This window comes from Mycteria americana (genome assembly GCF_035582795.1).
Source record: "Mycteria americana isolate JAX WOST 10 ecotype Jacksonville Zoo and Gardens chromosome W unlocalized genomic scaffold, USCA_MyAme_1.0 Scaffold_33, whole genome shotgun sequence".
Classification (NCBI taxonomy): domain Eukaryota; kingdom Metazoa; phylum Chordata; class Aves; order Ciconiiformes; family Ciconiidae; genus Mycteria; species Mycteria americana.
The window spans coordinates 1667022-1692836 of NW_027445439.1; the positions used below are offsets into that span (position 1 = coordinate 1667022).

General features: G+C 45.5%; 1 protein-coding gene and 1 long non-coding RNA gene across 3 annotated transcripts in view; both read right to left on the bottom strand.

The window, feature by feature from the left end:
• Positions 1-25815, bottom strand: part of LOC142403090 (uncharacterized) — a 171493-nt gene that overhangs the window by 65149 nt on the left and 80529 nt on the right. The gene's annotated exons all lie outside the window — the stretch shown is intronic.
• Positions 3564-25815, bottom strand: part of LOC142403083 (polycomb group RING finger protein 3-like) — a 175151-nt gene continuing 152899 nt past the window's right edge. The window contains exon 10 of one of the 2 annotated variants that reach the window (XM_075489248.1): positions 3564-3680. In XM_075489248.1, coding sequence (XP_075345363.1) covers positions 3648-3680 — 33 coding nt within the window. In that variant the 3' untranslated portion in view covers positions 3564-3647. Of the gene's footprint in view, positions 3720-25815 lie in introns of both variants that reach the window. The other variant, XM_075489250.1, reaches the window with a different exon arrangement.

Here is a 25815-nt window from a genome sequence, read left to right on the forward strand (position 1 = left end):
TTGAGTCAAAGGGACTGTGACCTGTGGATAAGGCCACGTGGGAGCACATACACCCCGAAGCGTCTGTGGCCATGGCCAAGTCCACGCCGAAGCAGATACTCCCCTGAAGGGAGTGTGGCTCATGGATAAGTCCATGACAGAGCAGGTACTCCCCAAAAGGATGAGGACCCATGATAAGGCCATGACACAACAGGTACATCCCTAAGGGACTGTGGCCTGTAGATAAGCCCACACCAGAGCAGGTGCAAGGGATGGAGTTCATTGCAGTGTTAAACCCTATGGTCTAGTCCAAAATGACAAAGGTGGAGATTGTAATAGATATACCTTTAAATTCTGGTAATGCATTACTTGAGCTGCATGTTATAGGAAGTACTATAGTGGGAACCACCCAAATGAATGGAGGATGAGCCTCACAAGAAGCAGTGCAAGTGCAGCAGTGACCAGACCTGAGCTGGCTTTGGCACCCAATAACTCCAGGCAACAGAGCACATTTCCTGTCCTGAGTGACCACCATAACAGATGGAGCCCAAAGTCATGGACTAAATGAACTCAGTGGACATTTTATGGACATTTCACAGGAGTGGCCCATAGACTAAGGAAATGATATCTGTGTATATATCAAAGGACGGGGACAGGGGTGGTAGTTAATGAGGATGTATTGGATAGCATGGGACCTGAGCATGAAATAAATGGTATGAAATAAAGGGGTGGAGATTGTACTGCTTTTGGCTGGGATGGAGTTAATTTTCTTCATAGCAGCTCATATTGTGCTATCTTTTGGATTTGTGACCAAAACAGTGTTAAATATTGCTGAACAGTGTTTACACAGCGTCAAGGCCTTCTCTGTTTCTCACACTGCCCTGCCAGCGAGTAGGCTGGGGGTTCACAAGAAGCTGGGAGGAGACACAGCCGGGACAGCTGACCCCAACTGACCTAAGGGATATTCCATACCATATGACGTTATGCTCAGCAATAAAAGCTGCAGGGAAGAAGGAGGAAGGGGAGATGATCAGAGTTATGGCGTTTGTCTTCCCAAGTAACCGTTACGTGTGATGAAGCCCTGCTTTCCTGGAAATGGCTAAACATCTGCCTGTCGATGGGAAGTAGTGAATGAATTCCTTATTTTGCTTTGCTTGTATGCACAGCTTTTGCTTTCCCTTATAAACTGTCTTTATCTCAACCCACGAGTTTTCACACTTTTACCCTTCTGATTCTCTCCCTCATCCCACTGTGGGGGGAGTGAGTGAGCAGCTTTGTGGTGCTTAGCTGCCTACTGGGGTTAACCCACAACACAGAGCAACTGATAATCCAGAGCAACAGCTGCTACTCCTACCACGCCTTCATCGAGTTGCTTCTCAGTTACAGCCATGCCATGACACGCTGTCCACACACTCTTCCACTGGGCTGTTCTACAAAGACACAGCCAGGCTGCAGGAAACAGTCATGCTGGATGGCATTGGTAATCAGGTGTTTAGGCAACGCTCAACTCTGACAGCCCAGAATAGGAGGACTGAACTGTAGGGACCCTTCCACCACAATCTGTTCTTTAAAGACAAGCTTTTGTTGAACAACGTGGATGTAAAAATTAACCTGATGTGCAGGTTTTGTTTGGTGAGCTCCCTAGCAGTAGGAGCCTGTAAACTGACTACCTATGCCTCAGTGTTTGGGAAGACGGTGTGGGTGGCACCTGGGTTGCATTTGGGACATGCTGAGGCATTACTTATGGAAAATTTGTTCCTGGGACAACTGCCCAAGCTTGTTGTTATTGGGTTCATAGATAATGATGCTTTTAGTGGCAATTATGCTAAGAACCCTTTCAATTTTAAACATTATTATATCAGTTTTGTGGCCATCTATGTGGATGGTGAACAAATCCTGGAGAAATCACTGTAGCTTGTTCAGATTGTTGGCAGCCATATGAAAGACCATTCCCTGCTGGTTGACAGGGAGGAGTTCACCCATGCCTATACTCTGTTTGCCTTCAGTCTGTCTCCAGACCAAGAATGTGCTGACCACTATTCCCTGATTAAAACAGGGAACCTGAGAGCAGAAGTACACTTTGCAGGGACCTTGACCACCACCATTAATATGATCGTGTATGGCGTATTTGACAACATGACAGAAATAAATGGGAAGAGACCTACACTCTTTAACCACGTGTGAGGATGGATACCAAACAGCTTTTCTGGTTCCTTGCAGCAGATTCCCAATGCCAGAGAAACATTTCTAGGCATGTACCTGAGCTACTAGCTCCCTAAGGCCCGTGTTTCTCCAAGACCGGTGAGTATGTTTGTGAACATGCATCCACAAAACCAACCTGGAGAGCACTGGCTAGCAATTTTCTTGGCAGATCAGAATCACACACAGGTTTTTTGACTCATAAGGCTGTCCCCCAAACTGTGTTCTCTTTCCTGAAAGCATTGTGTCCTTTTTAAAATGCAACATGACGGATATCACTTTCTAGAGGAAGCAACTGCACCATCCCCTCTCTGCAGTGGCCTGTGGATACCACTGCATCTTTTTCTTACATCATCGTAACAAGGGGACTACCTTTTGAACAGCTTCTAAAATTGTATTCTGCTAACTACAAAATGACCAGATGATGATACATTTTGTAAAATATGAATATGGAGCTTTCCCCATGGCCAAATGTATTATGTATACCTGGAAAAGTTTTGGCTGCAGGAGTGACCTCTGTGGGAAGAGGTCAGGGGCTGCCCTGTGCATGACACAGCTAGTTGCAGCCGGCTTGGCAATGGACCCACTGCAGGCCAAACCTGAGCCAATCAGCAAAGTTTGTGGCACCTCTGTGAAAACATCTCTAAGAATGGGCAGAAAATACAGGACAGGAAGAGGAGAGGAAAAAAAAGAATGAGAAACAGCAGAGGGAATACCAAAGTCAGAGAAGGGAGGAGGAGGAGGTACTCCAGGGCAGAGCAGATATTCACTGCAGCACATGGAGGACATGCGCTGGAGCAGAGGAAAAGTGTGAAAAGGAAAGAGCAGCAGAAAGAAACTGCTATGTACTGACCATAACCCCCATCCCCCCTGCACCGCTCGGGGTGGTAGAGGAGTCTGGAGTGAAGGCCTGAAGTTGAGCCTGGAAAAGGGGGGAGGAAAGGTGTTGTTTTAATGTTGGTCTTTTTGTTTCTCACTACCCTAATCTATTTTAATTGGCAAAAAATTAAATTAATTTTCCTCAGGTCAAGTCTGTTTTGCCTGTGACAGCAATTGGTAAGCAATCTCCCTGTCTATCTCGATCCACAAGCATTTTCATCCCATTTTCTCATTTTCTCCCCCTGTCCCACTGAGGAGTGGAGTCAGTGAGAAGCTGGGTGGGAGTTTGGCTTTTAGCCAAGACCACACCAAGGCTACTACAAACATTTTTTAAAAGTCCCAGATGTGTATTTCTTGTAATGATTTTCATAAATGTGTTATGTAAATAAAACTTACAACCCAACTGAAGTGCTGTGTGTTTGTGTTCTTTAACTATTCCTCTCATTTTTTAAAAGGACACTACAGGCAACAAAGTTGAAAGGTTTTATGACTATTTATTTTCAACAGTAAACTTTACAGGGTGAGCCACTGGGCTTTAGGTATCTTTCTCTTCTTAGGTGGTGTGTGTGGTGCGTCTCGATTCTCCTCAGTCACCTTCGGCTCTTCCAAGAGGTCATAGTTCTCTGTATTACCCATGAGAAAAGACTGGACGTTCACCACAGCTTTCATAAAAAACATAAAAACTTTCATAAAAACATTCCAGCCTTTAGGTGTTCCCAGGCTAGAAGAGGCACAAGTCTGAAGGATGTCTTGGTCTAAGTCGAGCAAGCTGGACCCCTTGATGACATCTCCTTTGTGTACAAAGCTACCTTGATTGTTCCAAGAAGAAATATATCTGTGTTGCCCTAGTTTATCTAAGAGTGCTTGTGCATTCTTCTTATATTGTAGATGCACATTATCCAACACTTCCTGGACAACAGGGTCAGGGGCCTTAGGAGTCTTGAGGAGCATTTCTGCTTCCATCTCATTTTGTTCTGGAAAAACAAGAGTTATTTTCCCCTTTTCCTGATTGCTCTGCCTCACATGTGCCTAGTACTTTTGAAGAGCAACTGTATACACCTTATCTTTTTGTAGGTTGTCAAGCCTGGTTTTTGGAGACTGCCCCTCATTTCATCATCCAAAGAGTGATCTGCGTCCATCCTGATGTCTTCCCCAGGTAGTAGCGACACCGTTACCTGCTCCAACTAGTTTGCAGGTACCAGGTGCATTGTTTTTTTTTCACATTCCATCACTGCTTTACCAAAAGAGTTGTGATGAGCAGAAGAGCAAAACTTAGAAGAGGCCAAATAAACCCACCAGCTTGATTCACCAGCAGCTTATTTCTTTTGATGGACACGCTTTTGCTACTCAGATTTTTAATGAGTTTGCAGCCCCTTTTTCAGCACACATATCTGGTGGGATATTAATGGAATGTTCCTCTTTAAGGTATTCAGGGCAATTTCATAAATGGCCTTTATGAGATCATCTGAAGCAGTGAAGACTATTGCTTTGCTCTGCTGGGGGAGGACTGGATCAACAGCTCCAGGAGGGACAGGTTAGTCTTCAGATACTGGAACATCATGCTCACAAGTCTGTCCCATTACCAATGCAGTGGGCTGGGCCAGGTCCTCTGTATTTATTGCGGAGCACCAGTCTTTCTTTTTTCCCCGATATGTAAATAGCTGGTCACTCTGGCGGGAAAAGACCAGTTCTTAGGCTAAAAGCCTCCAGTGTAGAACCATTTAAATTGACAGTCAGGTGCCTTCAAATGTTTCTAAAAAGAACTGGGCCTTGCCAGGATACATCCCCCTGTCTAGGGACACAACCTGGAGCTTATCTCAGGGGTTCTTAAATAACTGTTGTGGTTTAGCTTCAGTTGGCAACTAAGCACCATGCAGCCACTCACTCACCCTCCCCCCCACCCCCCTGGTGGGATGGAGGACAGAATCTGAAGAGCAAAAGTAAGAAAACTCGTGGGCTGAGATAAGAAGAGTTTAATAACTGAAATAAAATAAAATAAAATAAAATAATAATAATAATAATAATAATAATAATAAATTGTAATGAAAAGGAAAACCACGAGAGAGAGAGAGGAACAAAACCCAGGGAAAACAAGAAAAACCCCTCACAAGTGATGCAACTGCTCACCACCTGCTGACCAATGCCCAGCCAGTCCCTGAGCAGTGATCGCTGCCCCTCAGCCAACACCCCCCAGCTTTATATACTGAGCATGACATCATATGGTATGGAATAGCCCTTTGGCCAGTTTGGATCAGCTATCCTGGCTGTGCCCCCTCACAGCTTCTTGTGCACCTGGCAGAGCATGGGAAGCTGAAAGGTCCTTGACTAGTGTAAACATTACTTAGCAACAACTAAAACATCAGTGTGTTATCAACATTATTCTCATCCTAAATCCAAAACACAGCACTATACCAGCTACTAGGAAGAAAATTAACTCTATCCCAGCTGAAACCAGGACAATAACACCATATATTTTGTGTTGAGAGTGATAGCAAGACTCTTTTTACCCTGACAAAAAACTTTCTGGACAATGTACAGGATGCTAAGATGCCTGTGATGCACACAGTAAAAGCTTTCTCAATTTCAGCACTCTCACAAGCAGAGTTCATCAAATCATTGATCACGACCATATTTACTTTATTAGGGGGAAATAAGCAGTTATTGCTAAGACTTTCAGGTAAGTCCTCCACAAACTTTATATAGGGATATTTACAAAGCAGTTCCTGATGCAATGGTTGCCAACAGCTGTAACACCACACAATATTCTCAGAGAGAACAAGCAGTTGACATTCTCCAGAAGACTTTTTACAAAATAACTTTTCCCACAGTTGCTAGGCCCTACCAGAACAGCAGAAAAGGGGTGCTTCCATTGCATGCCCATGATCAAAAGCCGTAGGGGAGGCTGTTAAAATTTTTAGTGAGTACCCTTTTGTCATAGACCACCTTCTGTGTCTTCTGAAGGGGCCTGGTTTCTGTAGCCTGCTTCTCATTGTTCCTGATGATAGAGCCTTGCTCTATCATGATCTTTTTTAGGGTCATCACTATCTGTATTTACACCATAATACAACCATAATCTCCCTGGAAGGGAAAGAGTTACCAGCAGCCCTGTGAGGGAGTGATGTACAGGGTTGATGAGCAAAGGGCCTGGAGTGATGTGAACAAAAGGGAACACAAAATCAACAAAAGAGGGCTTAAGCAGAGTTACCTCCAGCATTTGCATGTAAGCAAAGAAGTGCCCCCAAACACTTTCTGGGAATTCAAGATGCTGGGGTGACTCTCTGAAGTGCTTGTGCATTAATGCACATACCATGGGGAATAAACATGAGGAATTAGAGACTCACGTGCTGTTGCAGGGCTACAATCTTGTTGGGATCATGGAGACATGGTGGGATGGCTCCCATGACTGGAGTGTTGCGATGGAGGCATACAGGCTCTTTAGGAAGGACAGGATGGGAAGACAAGGGAGGGGGAGTTGTCCTTTCTGTGAAAGAACAGCTGGAATGCATGGAGTTCTGTCTGGGGATGGATGATGAGCCACCTGAGAGCTTATGGGTAAGGATTAAAGAGCAGACCAGTACGGGTAACATTGTAGTGGGTGTCTGCTACAGGCTGCCTGATCAGGAAGAACAAGTGGATGAGGCTTTCCACAGAGAGCTAGAAGTAGCTTCACGTTCACAGGCCCTGGTCCTCATGGGAGACTTCAGCCACCCTGATATCTGCTGAAGGTACAAGACAGCAGAGCATAAGCAATCCAGGAGGTTCCTACAAGGCTCTTTTTCCCTGTGCTTCCCATGAGGGTAAATGGCAAGCTATTGTTTTCCCCTGTGCCGCATTTGTGCTGGAACCTGCCAGGCCTTCTGCACCCACAGTGATGAAGAAAGAGTCCTTGTGGGCACCTGGTGTACCCTAGAACTGAACAAGGCTCTGCAGAAGGGCTACAGGGTCTGTGAAATCTATGCCATTTGGCATTTTCAACAGAGGGGTAGCAGTCTTTTATCAGATTATAAAAAACTACAACTCTTCCACAAGCAGGAAGCTTCAGGCTATCCAACCTGGTACACAGATGATGACAAAAAAAGCTAAATATGTTGAATATTACAGGCAGAAAGAAGACATTGTTTTACAGCCTTAACATATTAAGAAAAAAACACACAAAGCATCAAATTGCCAAACTATTTTTAAATTCTCTGTGGAGTAAATTTGGTCAGGAGTCCAATTTTCTCTATACCACCATTGTGAGAGAACCAAACAAGCTGTACAGCTACCTCTTTTCTCAAGCTTATGATGTGTCTCCATATGATTTTCTCAGTCATGGTTTGGCCATTATATTGTGAAAGCATGTGAAAGGATGTATAACCTTGGAGTGCAACACTGACATTGTAATAGCCCTCTTAAACACATTATTTGTACATCTAGAGCTTTACAATCTCCTGGATGCCCTGCAAGATCAATGAGTTTATCATGAGACAGACTCTGTGATATTTGTCAGTCATTCAGGTGACTGGACTCCTCAGTGATTATTTCAGGGAGCTGAAGGGCAAGCTGCTGCCAGAGGAGCACATTACTGAGTTTGTTCTGCCAGGACCCCGAGTCCTATGGTTACCAGCTGTCTGGGGGAAGGTGTTTAAAGGCATCACTCTAAATGCAACTGTGGTAGGTTGTCCCTGGCTACCAGCCAAACTCTCACCCAGCCGCTCACTCACTCCCCACCGCAGTGGGACAGAGAGAGAAAATAGGAAGAAGAGGAGTGAGAAAGCTTGTGGGTCAAGATAAAGACAGGGAGATCACTTACCAACTACTGTCATGGACAAAACAGAATTGACTTGGGCAAATTAACTTAATTTCATGCCAATTAAAATAAATATTTAATTACTGATTCAGGTAGTGGGAAACAAAACAAAACAAAACAGAAACAAACATTTACACTTTTTGTCCCCCTTTTCCAGGCTCATCTTCATTCCCAAGCTCAACTTCACTCCAAGAACTTTTCCTTCCCCCTTGCATGTTATCACTGCAAGTTATACTCATTCCCTTCAGTGAGACAACAGGTGGCGCAGGGTGGGGTTGCAGTCAAGACGTAGTGGTTTCTCTCTGCTGAGACAAAAGGGATGAGCCAGGCCAAGGTCTGGTATCTGCAAACCAGCTGGAGCAGCTAAGGGTTCCACTGCTATGTGGGGAAGACATTGTGGTTCATGTGACCTGATCTTGGTGTACTGGTTTTGGCTGGGATAGAGTTAATTTTCTTCATAGTAGCTAGTATGGGGCTACTATGTTTTGGATTTGTGATGAAAACAGTGTTGATAATACAGGGATGTTTTAGCTATTGCTGAACAGTGCTTCCACAGCGTCAAGGCCTTTTCTGTGTCCCACACTGCTCCATCAGTGAGTAGGCAAGGGGTGCACGAGAAGTTGGGAGGGGACGCAGCTGGGACAGCTGATCCCAACTGACCAAAGGTATATTCCATACCATATGACATCACACTCACAATAAAAGCTGCAGGGAAGAAGGAGGAAGGGGGGGACGTTAGGAGTTATGGCATTTGTCTTCCCAAGTATATTTATTGGGTTTGCATGGCAAGGTTTGGGTAGTGGGGGGGGCTACAGGGGTGGCTTCTGTGAAAAGCTGCTAGAAGCTTCCCACATCTGACAGAGCCAATGACAGCCGGCTCCAAGACAGACCTGGTGCTGAACCAAAACTGAGCCAATCAGTGACGGTGGTAGCGCCTCTGTGATAACATATTTAAGAAAGGGGGGAAAAACTGCTGCGCAACAGCAGCCAGAAGAGAGGAGTGAGAATATGTGAGAGAAATAACCACCAAGGTCAGTGAAGAAGGAGGGGGAGGAGGTGCTCCAGGCACTGGAGCAGAGATTCCCCTGCAGCCCATGGTGAAGACCATGGTGAAGCAGGCTGTCCCCCTGCAGCCCATGGAGGTCCACGGTGGAGCAGATATCCACCTGCAGCCCATGGAGGACCCCACGCTGGAGCAGGTGGATGCGCCTGAAGAAGGCTGTGACCTTGTGGAGAGCCCGTGCTGGAGCAGGCTCCTGGCAGGACCTGTGATCCTGTGGAGAGCAGCCCACGCAGGAGCAGGTTTTCTGGCAGGACTTGTGACCCCATAGGGGAGCCACGCTGGAGCAGTCTGTTCCTGAAGGACTGCACCCTGTGGAAAGGACCCATGTTGGAGAAGTTCATGGAGGACTGTCTCCTGTGGGAGGGACCCCACACTGGAACAGGGGAAGAGTGTGAGGAGGAGGAAGCAGCAGAGACAATGTGTGATGAACTGACAGCAACCTCCATTCCCTGTCCCCCTGCGCCGCTCGGGGGGAGGAGGTAGAGAATTCAGGAGTGAAGTTGAGCCCGGGAAGAAGGGAGGGGTGGGGGAAGGTGTTTTAAGATTTGGTTTTGTTTCTTATTACCCTACTCTGATTTGATTTATAAGAAATTAAATTAATCTTCCCCAAGTCAAGTCTGTTTTGCCTGTGATGTTAATTGGTGAGTGATCTCCCTGTCCTTATCTCAACCCACAAGCCTTTTGTCGTATTTTTTTCTCCCCCTGTCCAGTTGAGGAGGGGGAGTGACAGAGTGGGTTGGTGGGCACCTGGTGTCCAGTCAAGGTCAACCCACCACACCAAGTAACCGTAACATGTGATGGAGCCCTGCTTTCCTGGAGATGGCTAAACACCTGCCTGCTGATGGGAAGTAGTGAATGTATTCCTTATTTTGCTTTGCTTGTATGCACAGCTTTTGCTTTCCCTATTAAACTGTCTTTATCTCAACCCACGAGTTTTCACACTTTTACCCTTCCAATTCTCTCCCCCATCCCACTGGGTGGGGAGTGAGCAAGCGGCTGTGTGGTGCTTAGGTGCCTACTGGGATTAAAGCACAACAATCCTTTTTGGCGCCCAATGTGGTTTGAGATAACGACAGATTTGATTAGAGTGTGCTAGACTGAATTTACAGCTGTTTAGCTATTATTTGGCAGGCTCCTGTGTGTGCCATGGAGTTTGCTTGCCTTACTGTATATTAGAGTCTAGTGCTTGTTAGTTGCTGCCTTTTGCTTTTGCTGCTTGCTGCATTGCTTATCGTCTTATTTTGCTGTGCCTGGGAACATTTTGATAACAGCAGTGGCCATGTGCCTGGGCTGGCAGATGGCCAGGGCACCACTGCTGTTCCTGTGCTACTGTACTGGAAAGGCTGGAACTGCAGTGTGAACTTGAGTCGAAGGGACTGTGACCTGTGGATGAGTCCATGCGGTAGCGGGACACCCCGAAGCACCTATGGCGATGGATAAGTTCATGCCACATGTATTGGTTTTCCGTAGCAAGGTTTTGATAGCAGGGGGGCTACAGGGGTGGCTTCTGTGAGAAGATGCCAGAAGCTTACCTCATGTCAGACAGAGCCAGTTCCAGCCGGCCCCAAGACATACCCACCACTGGCCAAAGCTGAGCCAATCAGCAATGTTGGTAGCGCCTCTGTGATAACATATTTAAGAAGGGGGAAAAGCTGCTGTGCAACAGCAGCCGGAAGAGAGGAGTGAGAATATGTGAGAGAAACAACTCTGCAGACACCAAGGTCAGTGAAGAAGGAGGGGGAGGCGGTGCTCCAGGTGCCAGAGTAGAGATTCCCCTGCAGCCCGTGATGAAGACCATGGTGAGGCAGGTTGTCCCCCTGCAGCCCATGGAGGTCCATGGTGGAGCAGATATCCACTCTGCAGCCCATGGGGGATCCCACGCCGGAGCAGGTGGATGTGCCTGAAGGAGGCTGTGACCTCATGGAGAGCCCACACTGGAGCAGGCTCCTGGCAGGACCTGTGGCCCTGCAGGGGATCCATGCTGGAGCAGTCTGTTCCTGAAGGAGTGCACTCCGTGGAAAGCACCCATGCTGGAAGAGTTCGTGAAGAACTGCAACCTGTGGGAAGGACCCACATTGGAGAAGTTTGTGAAGGACTGTTTTCTGTGGGTGGGACCCCACACTGGTGCACAGGAAGAGCATGAGGAGGAAGGAGAGGCAGAAACAACGTGTGATGAACTGACCATAACCCCCATTCCCCGTTCCCCTGTGCCGCTCAGGGCAAGGAGAAGTCCGGAGTGAAGTTGATCCCAGGAAGAAGGGAGGGGTGGGGGGAAGGTGTTTCAAGATTTAGTTTTATTTCTCATTATCCTACTCTGACATTTTGATTGGCAATAAATTAATTTCCTGAAGTTGAGTGTTTGGCCCGTGACGGTAATTGCTGAGTTATTTCCCTGTCCTTATCTCAACCCATGAGCCTTTCTCTCCCCCGTCCATTTGAGGAGGGGGAATGATAGAGTGGCTTGGTGGGCACCTGGCGTCCAGCCAAGGTCAACTCAGCACACCACAGCAGGTACACCTTGAAGTGCCTGTGGCCATGGATATGTTCATGCTGCAGGAGGTATCCCTTGAAGCCTCAGTGGCTGTGCATGAGGCCATGCTGGAACACTTCAAAGCATCTGTGGCTGTGGATAAGTCCATGACACAGCAGGTACACCCCTGAAGGGACTGTGGCCATGGGTAAGGCCATGTTGGAGCAAGTTCACTCCTGAAGGCATTGTGGCCCATGGATAAGGCCGGGCTGGAACAGGTGCACCTCAACGAGACTGTGGCTATGGATAAGTCCATGCTGCAGTAGGTATATCCCTGAAAAGACTGTGGCTCATAGATAAGGCCACATTGGAGCAGGTACACCCCTAAGGGACTGTGGTCTGTGGATAAGTCCAAGCCAGAGCAGGGGCAAGGGGAGGACTTCATTGCAATGTTAAACCCTATATGGCCTGGTCCAAATGGACCAGGGGTGGAGGCTGTAATGCATATACATTTAAACTGTTGTAACCCATGATTTGAGTTGCATGTTATAGGAATTACTATAGCAGGAACCACCAGAACCAATGGAGGATGAGCCTTACAAGAAGCAGTGCAAGTGCAGCAGTGACCGGACCTGAGCTGGCTTTGGTGCCCAATAACTCCACACAACACCCCACCTCTCCTGTCCTGAGTGAACACCATAACAGAGTCCAAAGTCATGGACTAAAAAAACCTCAATGGACATTTTGTGGACATTTATGGACATTTTACGGACATTTCACAGGGGTGGTCCATAGACTAAGGGAATGATATCTGTGTATATATCAAAGGACGGGAAGGAAGGTGGTGGTTAATGAGGATGTATTGGATAGCGTGGGACCTGAGCATGGCATGAATGGTATGGAATAAGGGGTGGGGAATGTGATGATTTTGGTTCAAATTAGAGTTAAATTTTTTCATAATAGCTAGTATAGGGCTATGTTTTGAATTTGTGATGATAACACAGGGATGTTTTATCTATTGTTGAACAGTGTCAAGGCCTTTTCTGCTTCTCACACCACCCCACCAGCAAGTAGGCTGGGGGTGCACAAGAAGTTAGGAGGAGACACAGCCGGGACAGCTGACCCCAACTGACCTAAGGGATATTCCATACCATATGACATCATGCTCAGCAATAAAAGCTGGGGGAAGAAGGAGGAAGGGGAGATGATCAGAGTTATGGTGTTTTCCTTCCCAAGTAACCATTACGCATGGTGGAGCCCTGCTTTCCAGGAAATAGCTAAACACCTGCCTGCCAATGGGAAGTAGAGAATGAACTCCTTATTTTGCTTTGCTTATGCATGCAGCTTTTGCTTTACCTATTAAACTGTTTTTTATCTCAACCCACAAGTTTTCACACTTTTACCCTTCTGAGAAAGCAGCTGTGTGTTACTTTGCTGCCTACTGGGGTTAAACTACGACACTTGGGATGCTGACATGAGGGACAGTCTCCATAAAACGGGCTTAATGGCATAAAAAAAAAGCTATGCTGTATATCACCACTCTTCAAAACTACTTGACTCGTGAAGCAGAGCAGAAAAGAGAGAAATTAACTCTCATTCTACTGGAACAAAATGAAATAGAAGTGGTAAAGCCTTCTGAGACTCCTGACCACGCTGACCCCATTGTTTAGGAAGTGTTGGATAGCATGCATCTCTGGTTTAGGAAGAATGCGCAAGTGTTCCCAGGTAAATTGGGGCAACACAAGCATGTTTCTTTTTGAGTCAATCAGGGGAGTGTTGTATACAAATGAGATGTAGTCAAGGGATCCAAACTGTTCAATCTCATCTGGGTAGTCCTTCAGACTTGAGCCCCTTCTAGCATGAGAACACCTAAATGCTGGAACACTTTCATGAAAGCAATAGCTGCTGTCACCAACCTCTCTTCTTTCATGGGTAGTACAGCTAATGGGGATCCCTTGAAAAAACTTTAAGTGTTTGGAGCAGACCAAGGAACAGCACCCACACCACCTAAGAAGAGAAAGCTACCCAAAGCCCAGTGGCTCATCCTGTAAGGTACCCTGTAAGGTTTAACACAAGCACACACACACAAAAAAAGTACTATCACAGAACCCTTCAACTTTGCTGTCTGTCATGTCCCTTTTTTTAAAGGTGTATAAGGTGTAGATAGTTAAAGAACATACAGAAGGATTTTTTTAAAAAACTATTGGTAGGGTTGAGAGTTTTATTTTTATTACACATTTATGAATGTTGTAGGCCCAGTCAAACGGAATGGTCTACATACATGTTTTACATAATGCATCACCAGCTGTTCATTTTGTATTAAATTGTTAGAATACAGTTTTAGAAACCATTCAAATGGTAGCCCCTTGTTATGGTGATGTAGGAAAAAGACACAGTGATATCTTCAGGCTGTAGAGAGGGGATATTGCAGCTGCTTCCTCTGGAAAGCAATGTCCATAGCATTGTGTTTTAAAAAGGACATGATGTTTTCAGGAAAGAGGGTGTTGTTTGGGGAGGGTAGCCGTATGAGTCAAAAAAATGCTGCACAGTTCTGATCTGCCAGAAAATTGCTAGGAAGTGATCTCCAGGCCAGTTATGCAGCTGCATATTCACAACCACCCTCATTGGTCCTGGAGAAACACAGGCCCCTAGAAAGCCCCTGCAAAGCATATTTCTGCTCTCAGGTTCCCTGTTTTCATCTCAGAATAGTGATCAGCACAATCCTGGTCTGGAGACAGGTCGAAGGCAAAGAGGGTATAGCCATGGGCAAACTCTTCCCTGTCAACCAGCAGTGAGTGATCTTTCACATGCTTACTGATTGTCTGTGAGCTGCATGTATTCTCTCTCTCACATGGCATGTGTCCTCACAGTTGTGTTACAGTAGCTTCACTGAGGTTTGTTTTAAATTCATGTACAAGGCCACAAATTTAATATCATAATGTTTAACAACGAAAGGGTTTGTAGCATAATTGTCACTAAAAGCGTCGTTATCCACAAACTCAATAACAACAGGGTTGGGCAGTTATCTCAAAACCAAATTTTCCTGGTTGCTGACACACCTGTTGACTGGAATGCTGAACACTTTTATGCCCATCCGGTAATTCAGGTGTTTTGCATTAGCCACAAGCAAAGCCTCTGCATGTTTGAAATGCACCCTGGATGCTACCTGCACTTTCTTCAGAAACAAGCATAGGTGATAACCAGCTTGCAGGCCCCTCTCGCTGGGCAGTTCAGCAAACAAAAGCTGTCTTTGCTGCACATCAGCCTAATTTTTAGGTCCGCATTATTCAACAAAATCTGCTTTCCCAACAATTCACTCCTCCTATTCTGGGCCATCAGAACCAAGCGTTGTCTAAATCTCTGATTATCAGTGACATCCAGGATGACCACTTCCTGCTGCACATCCATGTCTTTGTAGAACAGGCACATGGAAAAATATGTGGACTTCTTGTTGGTGCTCTACAAGGGCCACGTGGAAGCAGAGCATGTTAAATCATTTTGGTAATGTCAGCCATAAAGGGAAATTTCCCTGGAGAAGCCCCCAAAATATGAGCTAGATCCCCGGCTGTACAAAAAGTGTAAGGATTTTTATCTGTTTTAAGCTTAGTTTTTCTAGTCACAGGATCATAGAGCAGGCTTACAGCTGGAGAGCCAAGGGCTGAAACATTGTTGTGAGGGTTAATAAGACTGCTCATACATTCCAGCAACAGAGAGAGGAATGGATTTTTAAACTTCTGGAACTAGCCACGCCACTTCACCAGTGTCGCGGATGGAGTGAGCGTGCACTTCACTCGTAAGAGAGAAGTAAAAATATACTTTATTGATATAGAATAGGGAGTTAAAGTTCAATGCGACAGTGTTTTAACAAGATTCAATGGCAAGGTACACTTGATTATTTACTGCATAGAGGACAGGGTCAGACAAAACTGTCAGGGAGACCCTCCCGTTGAGTCATGAGGTTCAGAAAAGGATCCCCTTGCTTTCTAAACTCCTTCTCAGAGAGGAGTCTAGGTGCAGCTAGATCCAATACTAGTCCCAGACTTGGTCAACAGTTTATGTCTAAAGGATTATATGTGCACAATCAATCCTTTATATCACTTAGCTAAGATTTCAAAGTTTAGCATGCTATTAGTCATTTACCGAGGATCTGTTGCTGCAAGGAATCTCTCAACCTCGAGGAGTAACCTTGAGAGGCATCCCTGCTCAAGGGGAGATCCTGGCGTACAGCCTGCTGCTGTGCAGGAGAGCTCAAAGGGTCCTGGGCTGCTCACTATTTATGGAGGATAAGATGATTGACCCATAGTCATATTTGCATGCCGACCACAGATTTTAGTTTCTTCAGTGGGCGCATTGCACAATAGCCCTAGGCTATTGTGTTGTTATCTGTCTCCTGAATCCACTTGGAGCTGATGCAGCCATCCTGACCAGATGCATCCATTACAATCACCACTGGTGGTTATCACCTAAGCAGGGTTGCAGGAGATAAAGGTCAAGGGCAGGGGAAGCACACCATCACAACCAGCAGCTGTTTCTTTTTTCCTTTCCATTTTACAGTGCTGATCTTTTTAATTTTGTAGAATATGTCCTTGTGTGGGTTCACTTTTTGAAGTTCTTGGGGGTAAAATGTCCCTTCAGTTGCTTCTCAAATTGCTTTCTCAAATCTCTCTTTTGTTCTAGATACTCTCACATGGTCTCCCTTTTTGAGCAGAGGCACAGTGTCTTTAATTTTAAATTAATCCCTATACAGAGTTTTCCAAACCCTCACAGAGTTTTAAGGGTTCAAGTCAATGTATTGCCACATCTTGGATTTTAGCATACTGTCAAAGCACTCTACAATGGAGGCTTTCACTTAATTATTAGTAACAGAGGTGAACATTATACTGCTTTAACAGCTTGTTTAAAGGATAGTTTAAAAAGTCTTTTTACTGGTCTGTAATTTCTGAGGCATGCGACTCCTGCTAAAACTGGTTTTAAAAGCCCCAGCTATTACAGATCCTTTTTTGCCTTTTAGACCCATGGCCCATGCATGGTTGGATAATATGGCTATCATCATTAAGATGTGCTTAACACCATCATTGTATTTGGAAAACTGTTGTATATCGCCCAAATCCACCTGCCATGGAGTGTCCATAATGACCTTGTTTCTTTTAAAGCACTTTCTCACCGTCTTGTATGTTAAATACATCCTGGTTTGCAAGCCATGTCGCCACCTGGTTTCTGTTTAGATCAACAGTCAGCCTTTTAGCTGCTTCACAAAGGGTATTTACACCCCCAAAGCTTCTCACCTCCCCAGGACCATAATAAATGTGTTTTAACAGACATAGAAACGTCTACCAACAGGCACATATCTAAGACGTCAAACATCAGACAATCAAATTAGCTCATGCTGAAAGAAAATTTATTAATAAGGTATCAGGGTGATGGTTGACTATCTGGCATCTCCACCTTTATTCTTTTTTTCCTTGAATGCCACTGTCCTTTCTATGTCCTTTCTTTGAATGCTGCAGGTCTAAACAGGAACAATATCAGTTCATGGAATGATGTTGTCTTCTAGTTCCTCAACCAGGCTTAGGTTTTGAAATGATGATATAAAATCCTCATCGACTTAAGGATAAGGAAACCCATATAGCACAAACTTATATCCTGTAATGGCATTAGAAGTAGCTCTAAGCTCACTTACAGCCATAGGAAAAGGGAGCCCTGCAATCACCCACCCTCTCCATGTGACACCTCAAACTTCAACTTCTGAATAACCGACCCATCTGTCATTTCTTCTGATGCACATCATCTTTTTAGGGAAGCTCTTTGGAGCTTTTCCTTACTGTTCCCAAGTGCACCTTCCTGTGAAGTTTGCTGTTCTGACTTTCAGACACAGGTCATTCTGATATCACATGGGGTATGACTCTGACAAAATAGTGGTTGCAACAAAACCCATGGGCACTGGGATGGGTTGTCTTGCCTTGACGTACTTCTGGGCTAAACAAGAAAGTGTGCCTTCAGCTGCCATCCAATCATAGGGCACTCTGAGATCATGTTGGGGTACAACAGTGTATTGGGTGTAAATGGCAAGGCTTTGGTAGCGGAGGGGAGCTGCAGGGGTGGTGTCTGTGGAAGGAGGTCAGGAGCTGCCCTGTGCTGGAAATGGCCAGTTCCAGCCAGCTCAGCAACAGACCCACCACAGGCCAAAGCTGAGCCAATCAGCAAAGTTTGTGGGGTCTCGATGAAAACATATTTAAGAAAGGGCAGAAAACACTGGACAGAGAGAATGGAGAGACATGGAGAGAATGAGGGAACAGAGAGAGAAGGAAGGAATCAAAGGGAAACAACAGAGTGAACACCAAGGTCAGAGGAGTAGGAGGTGCTCCATGGTGGAGCAGATATTTCTGAAGGGACTGCAGCCTGTGGAGGACCCATGTCAGAGCATAGAATCATAGACTCATAGAATCACAGAATGATTTGGGTTGGAAAGGACCTTTAAAGATCATCTAGTTCAACCCCTTTCACTAGATCAGGTTGCTCAAAGCCCCATCCAACCTGACCTTGAACACTTCCAACGATGGGGCATCCATAACTTCTCTGGGCAACCTGTTCCAGTGTCTCACCACCCTCATAGGAAAAGAATTAATAGGAAGGAGTAGCAGAGAGAAACTGCTATGCACTGACCCTGATCTCCTACACTGCCTGTTGCATCACTGAAGGGACTGAGTGTAACCTTCAGCGATAACAAGGGGAGGAGAGGTGCTTGGAATGAAGTTGAGCCTGGGAAAGGAGGAGGGGTGTGTTTCCCTAAGTGTTGTAATGTCTGTTTCTTTTTTGTTGTTGTTTCCCAATAACTGAATCAGTAATTAAATGTTTATGTTAATTGGTGTTGTACTGGGTCTGGCTGGGATGGAGTTAATTTTCTTCAGAGCAGGCCATAAGGTGCTATGTTTTGTGTGTCTGGGGAAGGGTGGGGAGAAAAGGGCTGCTAGGATCTGGCAGGAGGTGAGACACTGTTTTCAGCAGTCCCTTCCAGTTAGAGTTTTGGGGACTGGAATGGCTTCCCCTTCTTCAAAGAGCAGGACAGCTACATGCCATTCCGCTACATCCTTCTAACAGCAGCTTTCCTCAGGCTCTTTGGTATGAAAAATTTGGCTATGACTGTGGGAAAATGTTCTGTCACATGCTGGTTTCCCCTTACAGATCCAGGGGCTCTGCTGGTCTTATACACATCAGCTTATATATATCCTGGACCTGACCTGCAGCCAGAAAGATGGAAGAAGCAGAACCACCTGCCTGACCTGTTTATGGATCTGCAGTGTTTTTCCCAACCTGGGGCCCATCAGGCTTTCTAACTGATGGGTCCAATGAGCTTTAACTGATACTGAGCCTGCTTTTCCTGTTATGCTGTTGTACTGGGTCTGGCTGGGATGGAGTTAATTTTCTTCATAGCAGCCTTTATGGTGCTATGTTTAGGATTTGTGACCAAAACAGTGTTGATAACACACCGATGTTTTAGCTATTGCTGAACAGTGTTTGCACAGCATCAAGGCCTTCTCTGTTTCTCACTCTTCCCCCCAGCAAGTAGGCTGGGGGTGCACAAGAAGTTGGGAGGGGACACAACCAGGACAGCTGACCCTAACTCACCAAAGAGATATTTCATGCCATATAATGTCATGCTCAGCAATAAAACTGGAGGGGAGAGGAGTTTTGGGTAGGTAGCCATTGCTCAGGGACTGGCTGGACTTCGGTCTATTTGTGGGAGGTGGTGAGTGATTGCCTTTGCATCACATGTTTTTTTTCTTTGTTTTTCTTGCTGTTTCCTTTGCTTATTGAACTATTTTTATGTCGACCCACAAGTTTTTAATTTTTTTTTCTTCCTATTCTCTTCCCTTGTCCCGCTGGTGGGGGGAGTGAGTGAGTGGTTGTTTGGGGCTTAGCTGCCAAGACAGAGTCAGCCCAGTACAGTTCACAATAAATTAAGTTAAATTCCCTAAGCCAAGTCTGTTTTGCATGTGGTGGTAATTGGTAAGTGATCTCCCTGTCTTTATTTAAATCCACAAGTCTTCTTGCTCTCATGTTCTTCTTATTTTCTCCCCCGTCCTGCTTGGAGGGGAGTGAGCAAGTGGCTGTATGCATCCTTGTCTGCCAGCCTGGGCCAACCCACAACAGAGGGTGTCAAAAAACAGGGGCAAAGGGAGGGGGATAAAGTCATGTGACTGGAAAAGGAGAGGGGCTTCTGGGTCAAGTGAGACATGTGACTGTAATTGAGGGGCAGGGCTTCCACCAGAATTGGGGTGTGTGGCAACTGTCACTTCTTATCTTCTGCGAAAGTTGTCTACCACTAAAAAGTGACTAACATTTGTGAATAAAACAGCCAGAAGCTTTATATTGGCAAATGACAAAACCCATACTGATAGATTGGCCAAAGTAATTTCAAGGCCTCTCTCTATCACCTTTGAAAGATCATGGTGATCAGAGGATGTTCCTGATGACTGGACAAAAGTAAATATCACACCCACCTTGAAGAAGGGCATGAAGGAGGGTCTACAGATCTACAAGCCCGTCAGCCTTACCTCAGTCTCTGGGAAGGTTATAGAACAAATCCTCCTGGAAGCCATTTCCAAGCACATGAAAGACAAGAAGGCAATTGGGAGCAGCCAGCATGGATTTATCAAGGGAAAATTGTGCCTGACCAGCCTGATTGCCTTCTACAATAAGATGACTGTGGATGGTGGGGAGAGCAGTGGATGCTGTTTACTTTGACTTCAGCAAGGCCTTTAATATACTATCAATAGTATCCTTGTAGCCAAACTTGTGAGATATGGACTGGATAAGTAGACTATAAGATGGGTAGAAAATTGGCTGGAGTTTTGGTCTCAAAGAGCAGTGATGAGCAATACAAAGTCTTAGTGACCAGTTACTAGTGGCATTTCCCAGGGATCAATACTGGGGTCAGTACTGTTTAATGTCTTTTTTAACAACCTGGACAATAGGGCAAAGTGCACTCTCAGAAAAATCAAAATAATGTCAAAATGAGGGGAGTGGTCAATACACCAGAAGGCAGGGCTGCTATTCAGAGGGACCTCGACAGGATAGAGAAATGAGCTGACAGGAACTTCATGAATTTCAGCAAAGACAAATGCAAAGTTCTACACTTGGCATGGAACAAACCCATGCAACAGTACAGGCTGGGCACCAACTAGCTAGAAAGCAGCTTTGCAGAAAGGGACCTAGGAGTCCTAGTGGACAAGAAGTTGACTATAAGTCATGTTGCACAGGCTCATGGAGAGTGTTTTTGTTAAAAAATATGCTGATTTATTGGGTCCTTTTGCATGGGGTAAAGCTCACATGGGGAATTGAATCTCTCAAACAGGATGGCCATTCACTAACCAGATGGTAACAGGAGTCTGTTGCACGTTGTCAGGGCCCTGAGTGTACTAATAAGCCTTAATGGTCATGACCAGCCTCACCTGGGGCCTCCACCCACACCCTCTGTCCCTGGGCCCAGGGCTCCGTTTAAGCTGAGGCCTGGGCATTCAGTTCCTATTTGAGCTATGGTGTAGGTATATCTGTCTCCAGTTCTATCATAGCCATGTTTGTGCTCGGCCATGGACCCTGTTGATCCAGACCCTGACCTGTGGACTGACTTCCTTGCTTGACCTCAGACCTGAGGTATCACCACAAACTTGTCTGGCAAGCTGGACTGTCAGTTGATCCCAGATGCTATCTCCAGGCCTGCCCTACTTGCCTTGTTTGGGTACTGTGGAACTGGGCCCTGGCTGGCAAGGCCCCTGTCCTGCTGTCTTTGTTACTGCTTTCACATCCCTGGCCCTGAGGGAGAAGTGGGCTCTTGCTGCTTCCTGACAGCAGCAAGGCTAAATGTGTATTCCAGAGAGACACATACACACACATATGATGCTAACATGGTTGATCACACAGTCCAACACAGAGCAGTGACTTGTGCCAGCACATGTATGAATACCAACAGCATTCGCATAAACATGAAGATGGATAGCCCAATCCTGTTCCTCCTCTCCAGCTAATCAGGATTGAAGTTCACTAGTGGAAACACCCACTGTCTAGATTCACAAGCACACTCACGTTTACAAATCCCTTCAATATTAGCATGGGCTCTAAGCCCATCCATGCCTGGACCCTGGGCCCCTTACCCAGCCACTAGCTCAGAGTTTGAGTCCTTTGAGATACAAATCTCCTCCCACTTGCCAGCTAGTCTATCTTGAATTTTGCTAGAGAATTACACATTATACAGAGGATTAAGTTGACTAAGGAAACACAGGCACACCCTGGGCCCTCCAGTTGCTGGCACTTAGACCTTTCAGCACTCACATGGGATAGAGAATGAGATTACACAGGAAAAAATAGTTAAGAATAGGATTTAATAAGAAGATAGGATAGACTGTGGTGATCAGTTGCAGGGCTCAGTCAGGCAAGCATGCTGCTTGCTTATACATGACCGACCCCTTTTATCCCCCCTTCTCTCCATTTACTCATGCTTGTACTTCCCTCCATACATCTTGATCCCTCCCATTCTCTACCCTTGTCTCTTCCCAAAGAAACAACCCACCCCTAATTACTTTTTTTCCCATTGGTTCTAGTCTTGCTACATCCATATCCAAATTTGGTTTCTCTGATACCATTACCAAGATCATCTTTTACCAAGATCATCTGATACCATTACCAAGATCATCACTAGTTTCTCAAGGTCTGTTCAGTTAGCTAAGCCTCAGGCCAGGGCCTAGTCATCTGCCTGCATATCTTAACAAGGACAATGGGAAGATGCAGGGTGGGGGGAACTGGCATGATATATAGTGAACTACATTGTCCAGAGGAGGAGGGAAAAGCAACATTTGAATGAACAAAGCACCCCAAGCACACATTTCTGAAAATATGATACTATACACCTCAGCATTTGGCATAAATTTTATGGAAATAACATTTAATAAGTATTTGGGGTGGTTACGATGCTGTTTTACAGCAATGCCCACTCACCTAAAATAAAATGAATTAGTTGCCAGGAGGCTAATTGCTGACTAACAACTTGGGAGGGGTTCACAAAGATAAAATTCAGTATTTTGGAAACCTTTAAGGCTTGGAGCAATAGAGAGAAAAGGAACTCATTTTTCCAACACGTCAACACAGGAAGGATCACAAGGTATTGACCAGTAAATGTATCTCTAGGCCACAAGCTCCTCAAGGTAGGGACCATTTCTTTTTTTGTCTATATAGCTTCTAGCATAATAAAGCCCTCACTCTATTAGTCACACCTAGACTGATAACTCTCTACTATTACTATTGATGCTTGTGCTAGGCTTTAGGTCAAGCATCCATTCTGTACGACAGGGAAAGGTTGACATTATATCATTGTGGCAAGAAAGAACAGGGAAGGTTTTGGCGTAAGTTATTCCATTTCCCAAACAGTAGCTGTTGGAAGCAGCCCAGAGGGGCAAGAACATCTGAAGTAGTCCTAGGGCAGATGAGATGTGTTGGATCGGTCCCGGCTGGTGGCCAAGCACCCACACAGTCACTCGCTCACCCCCCAGCAGGATGAGTAGAGGGAGAAAATAGGAGGAACAAGGAGCAAGAAAAATCGTGGGTTGAATTAAAGACAGGGAAATCACTTACCAGTTATTGTCGAGGGCAAAACAGACTCGACTTGGGGAATTTAACTTAATTTATTGCCAATTAACATAAACATTTAATTACTGATTCAGGTATTGGGAAACAAAGAAGACAAACATTTAGACATTTAGGGAAAACACCCCTCCTCCTTTCCCAGGCTCAGCTTCACTCCGGACACCTCTCCTATCCCCTTGTTATCACTGCAGGTTACACTCAGTCCCTTCAGTGAGGCAACAAGTGGTACAGGAGGTTGGGGTCAGTGCATAGCAGTTTCTCTCTACTGCTCCTTCCTTCTCACTCTTTTCCTGTGCTCCAGTATGGGTCCTACACAGGCTGCAGTCCCTTTAGGGGTGTGCCTACTCTGGCATGGGTCCTCCATGGGCCTCAGTCCCTTCATGAATATCTGCTCCTGCGTGGTCTTAGCCACGGGCTCCAATACTTCCAGGGAAGTACCTTCTCTGGCATGGGTCCTCCATGGGCCTCAGTCATTAGGGGCATGCCTGCTCCTCCATGGAGCACCTCCTGCTCCCCTGACCTTGTTATTTCCTCGTTCCCTCTGTTGTTCCTTCCTCTTCTTTCCCTGGCATTTTCTGCCCTTTCTTAAATATGTTTTCACAGAGCCACCACAAACTCCTCCAAATGGCTTAGCTTTGGTATGTGGTGGGTTTGTTGTTGAGCTTGCTGGAACTGGTTGTGACCAGCACAGGGAAGTCCCTGACCTCTTCCCACAGAGGCCACCCCTGCAGCATGCCCCCCAACCCTGCGCTACCAAAACCTTGCCATTTACATCCAATACAGATAAGCAGTCATGGTGGGCAAAGGTGAACACAAAACACCATTTCTGATTCAGCTCTGCAATTAGCAGCCCAGGTTGTACCTCCCAAGCACACGTTCACTCACATATAGGGAGACAATTACATGCATAAACAAAAGACTTCAGTACTGTGGGTCATGTTTTCTCTGCCAGAACAAAACACCAGTACAACTGGGGATAATTGTTTTTATCAGCACAGATTCATTCTGTTGTTGATTCAGCTCTGCCAAAGCAAACTACTTTAGTTTGAGATTTAATGTAACCTGATTGCTCTGGTTTTACATTGCTGCTTCTCTTGTCAATGAATCTGAAACAAGGCGGTCGAAAAAATCCTCCTAATATCTCCACTATCAACATGGAAACTTTAAACACATCTCAACCGATCTCAACCTAGTCAAGACTCTGACAGTGGAGACTTGTGTGCTCTTCCCAGTCACTAGATCTTCTGTTATCTCTAAACATCTTTTGGTTCCTGGCCTATGGCCCTTCAAACACACCCTTTCTTTTCACTCCTGCTATTTGTTGCAACCAACAGCTCTGATGATAGCTCCTCTATATTTTTGAATCTAAAGTTCTAAAAGGAAAGGAAAAGGGGAAAAGCCTATGTGGCTGCTGCTCCCTCCACCCATATGTTTTTCTTTCCAGCACATCTCCAATTAAATCTGCATTGTCCAGGCAGATCTGGTTAACATGGCCAGAAAAGCTCTGTCAGACTGCTGATCATCCAGGACCCTCACTAGGGAGCCCCAGGATACTGACAGCCTGACCCAAGAAATTCAGGGAGTCATGGACCTGCAAGCCTGGTGTTTATATCAGGCAAGTTAGCAGAAACTATTCTAGAGAACAGAACAGTCAGGCATGTGAATAAATAAGATATATTGGGGAACAGTCATGGTGGCTTTTCTAAAGGGAATTTGACCCTCACAAGCTATAGTGAACCTGACTGAACGACCACTGTACATCGATGAGTTAGTGATCCATATAACAGTTAACCTGAGTAGGCCCAGCCCTGTACTGTACTGTGCTATACTTCATGTACAGCTTGGCCTTCAGGCCTGTGTTGTGCTGCGCATATCCCTTGGCCACAGGATAAACTCAGCCAGCTCATTGTAACAGAGGAGCCTGTAGGCAGCTCCCACTCAGTACTGGCAATTACACCACCTGTGTGTCCTTGCCTTTATCTAAAACTGCAGCAACAAGTTCTCATGTGAACATCCTTTTTATCTGACAGCAGAAATGAGTTGTTTTCTTTTAAGAAAATCCTATAAGAGGTCAAAAGACCAGAATGTCTGGTAACCTTTCTACGGATGGTATCTGCACAGCATGCTGTGCCTTGATTGGAGACCCATTCGATACCACACAACTTGGGGTTCCCAGTAACTGAAGGGACATAAGATTATCTATACTATCCTCTCTTTCTTTATAGTTTTAGCTCCAATGAATGGCATTTTAATTGATACTTTACAGAGTCTGAGTGCCTTTCTTACTGGGATCATAACGCACCAGCATCTCGTGGTACAAAACTGTATTGGATCTGGCTGGGATGGAGTTAACTTTCCCCATAACAGCCCTCAGAGCTGTGCTTTGTATTTGTAGATAGAAAGGTGTTGATAACACACCAATGTTTTGGCTACTGCTGAGCAGTGCTCCCACAGCATCAAGGCTGTCTCTCCAACATTCCCCCCTCACCAGTAGGCTGGGGGTGGGCAAGATCTTGGGAGGTGAAAGGGTTAAATCCCTGACAATCCCTGACTAAGACCTTACTGTGATACATAGACTTGCATTTTTTTAGTTTCACTCGCATACTTGTTCTCTTTTGTTCTCTTCCCCTGCAAAGATAGTTTTGGTTACCTGCTGAGCAGAGTTGATGGTGGGACATTTCCTGTGACTTCTTACCTGATAGGACTAAACAGGCCTTGAGCAAGCTCGTTAGGCTTCCTAATTAAATCACTGATAACAGGAACTCAGGACGATTGTGCCACAGATAAGCACCAAAGAAC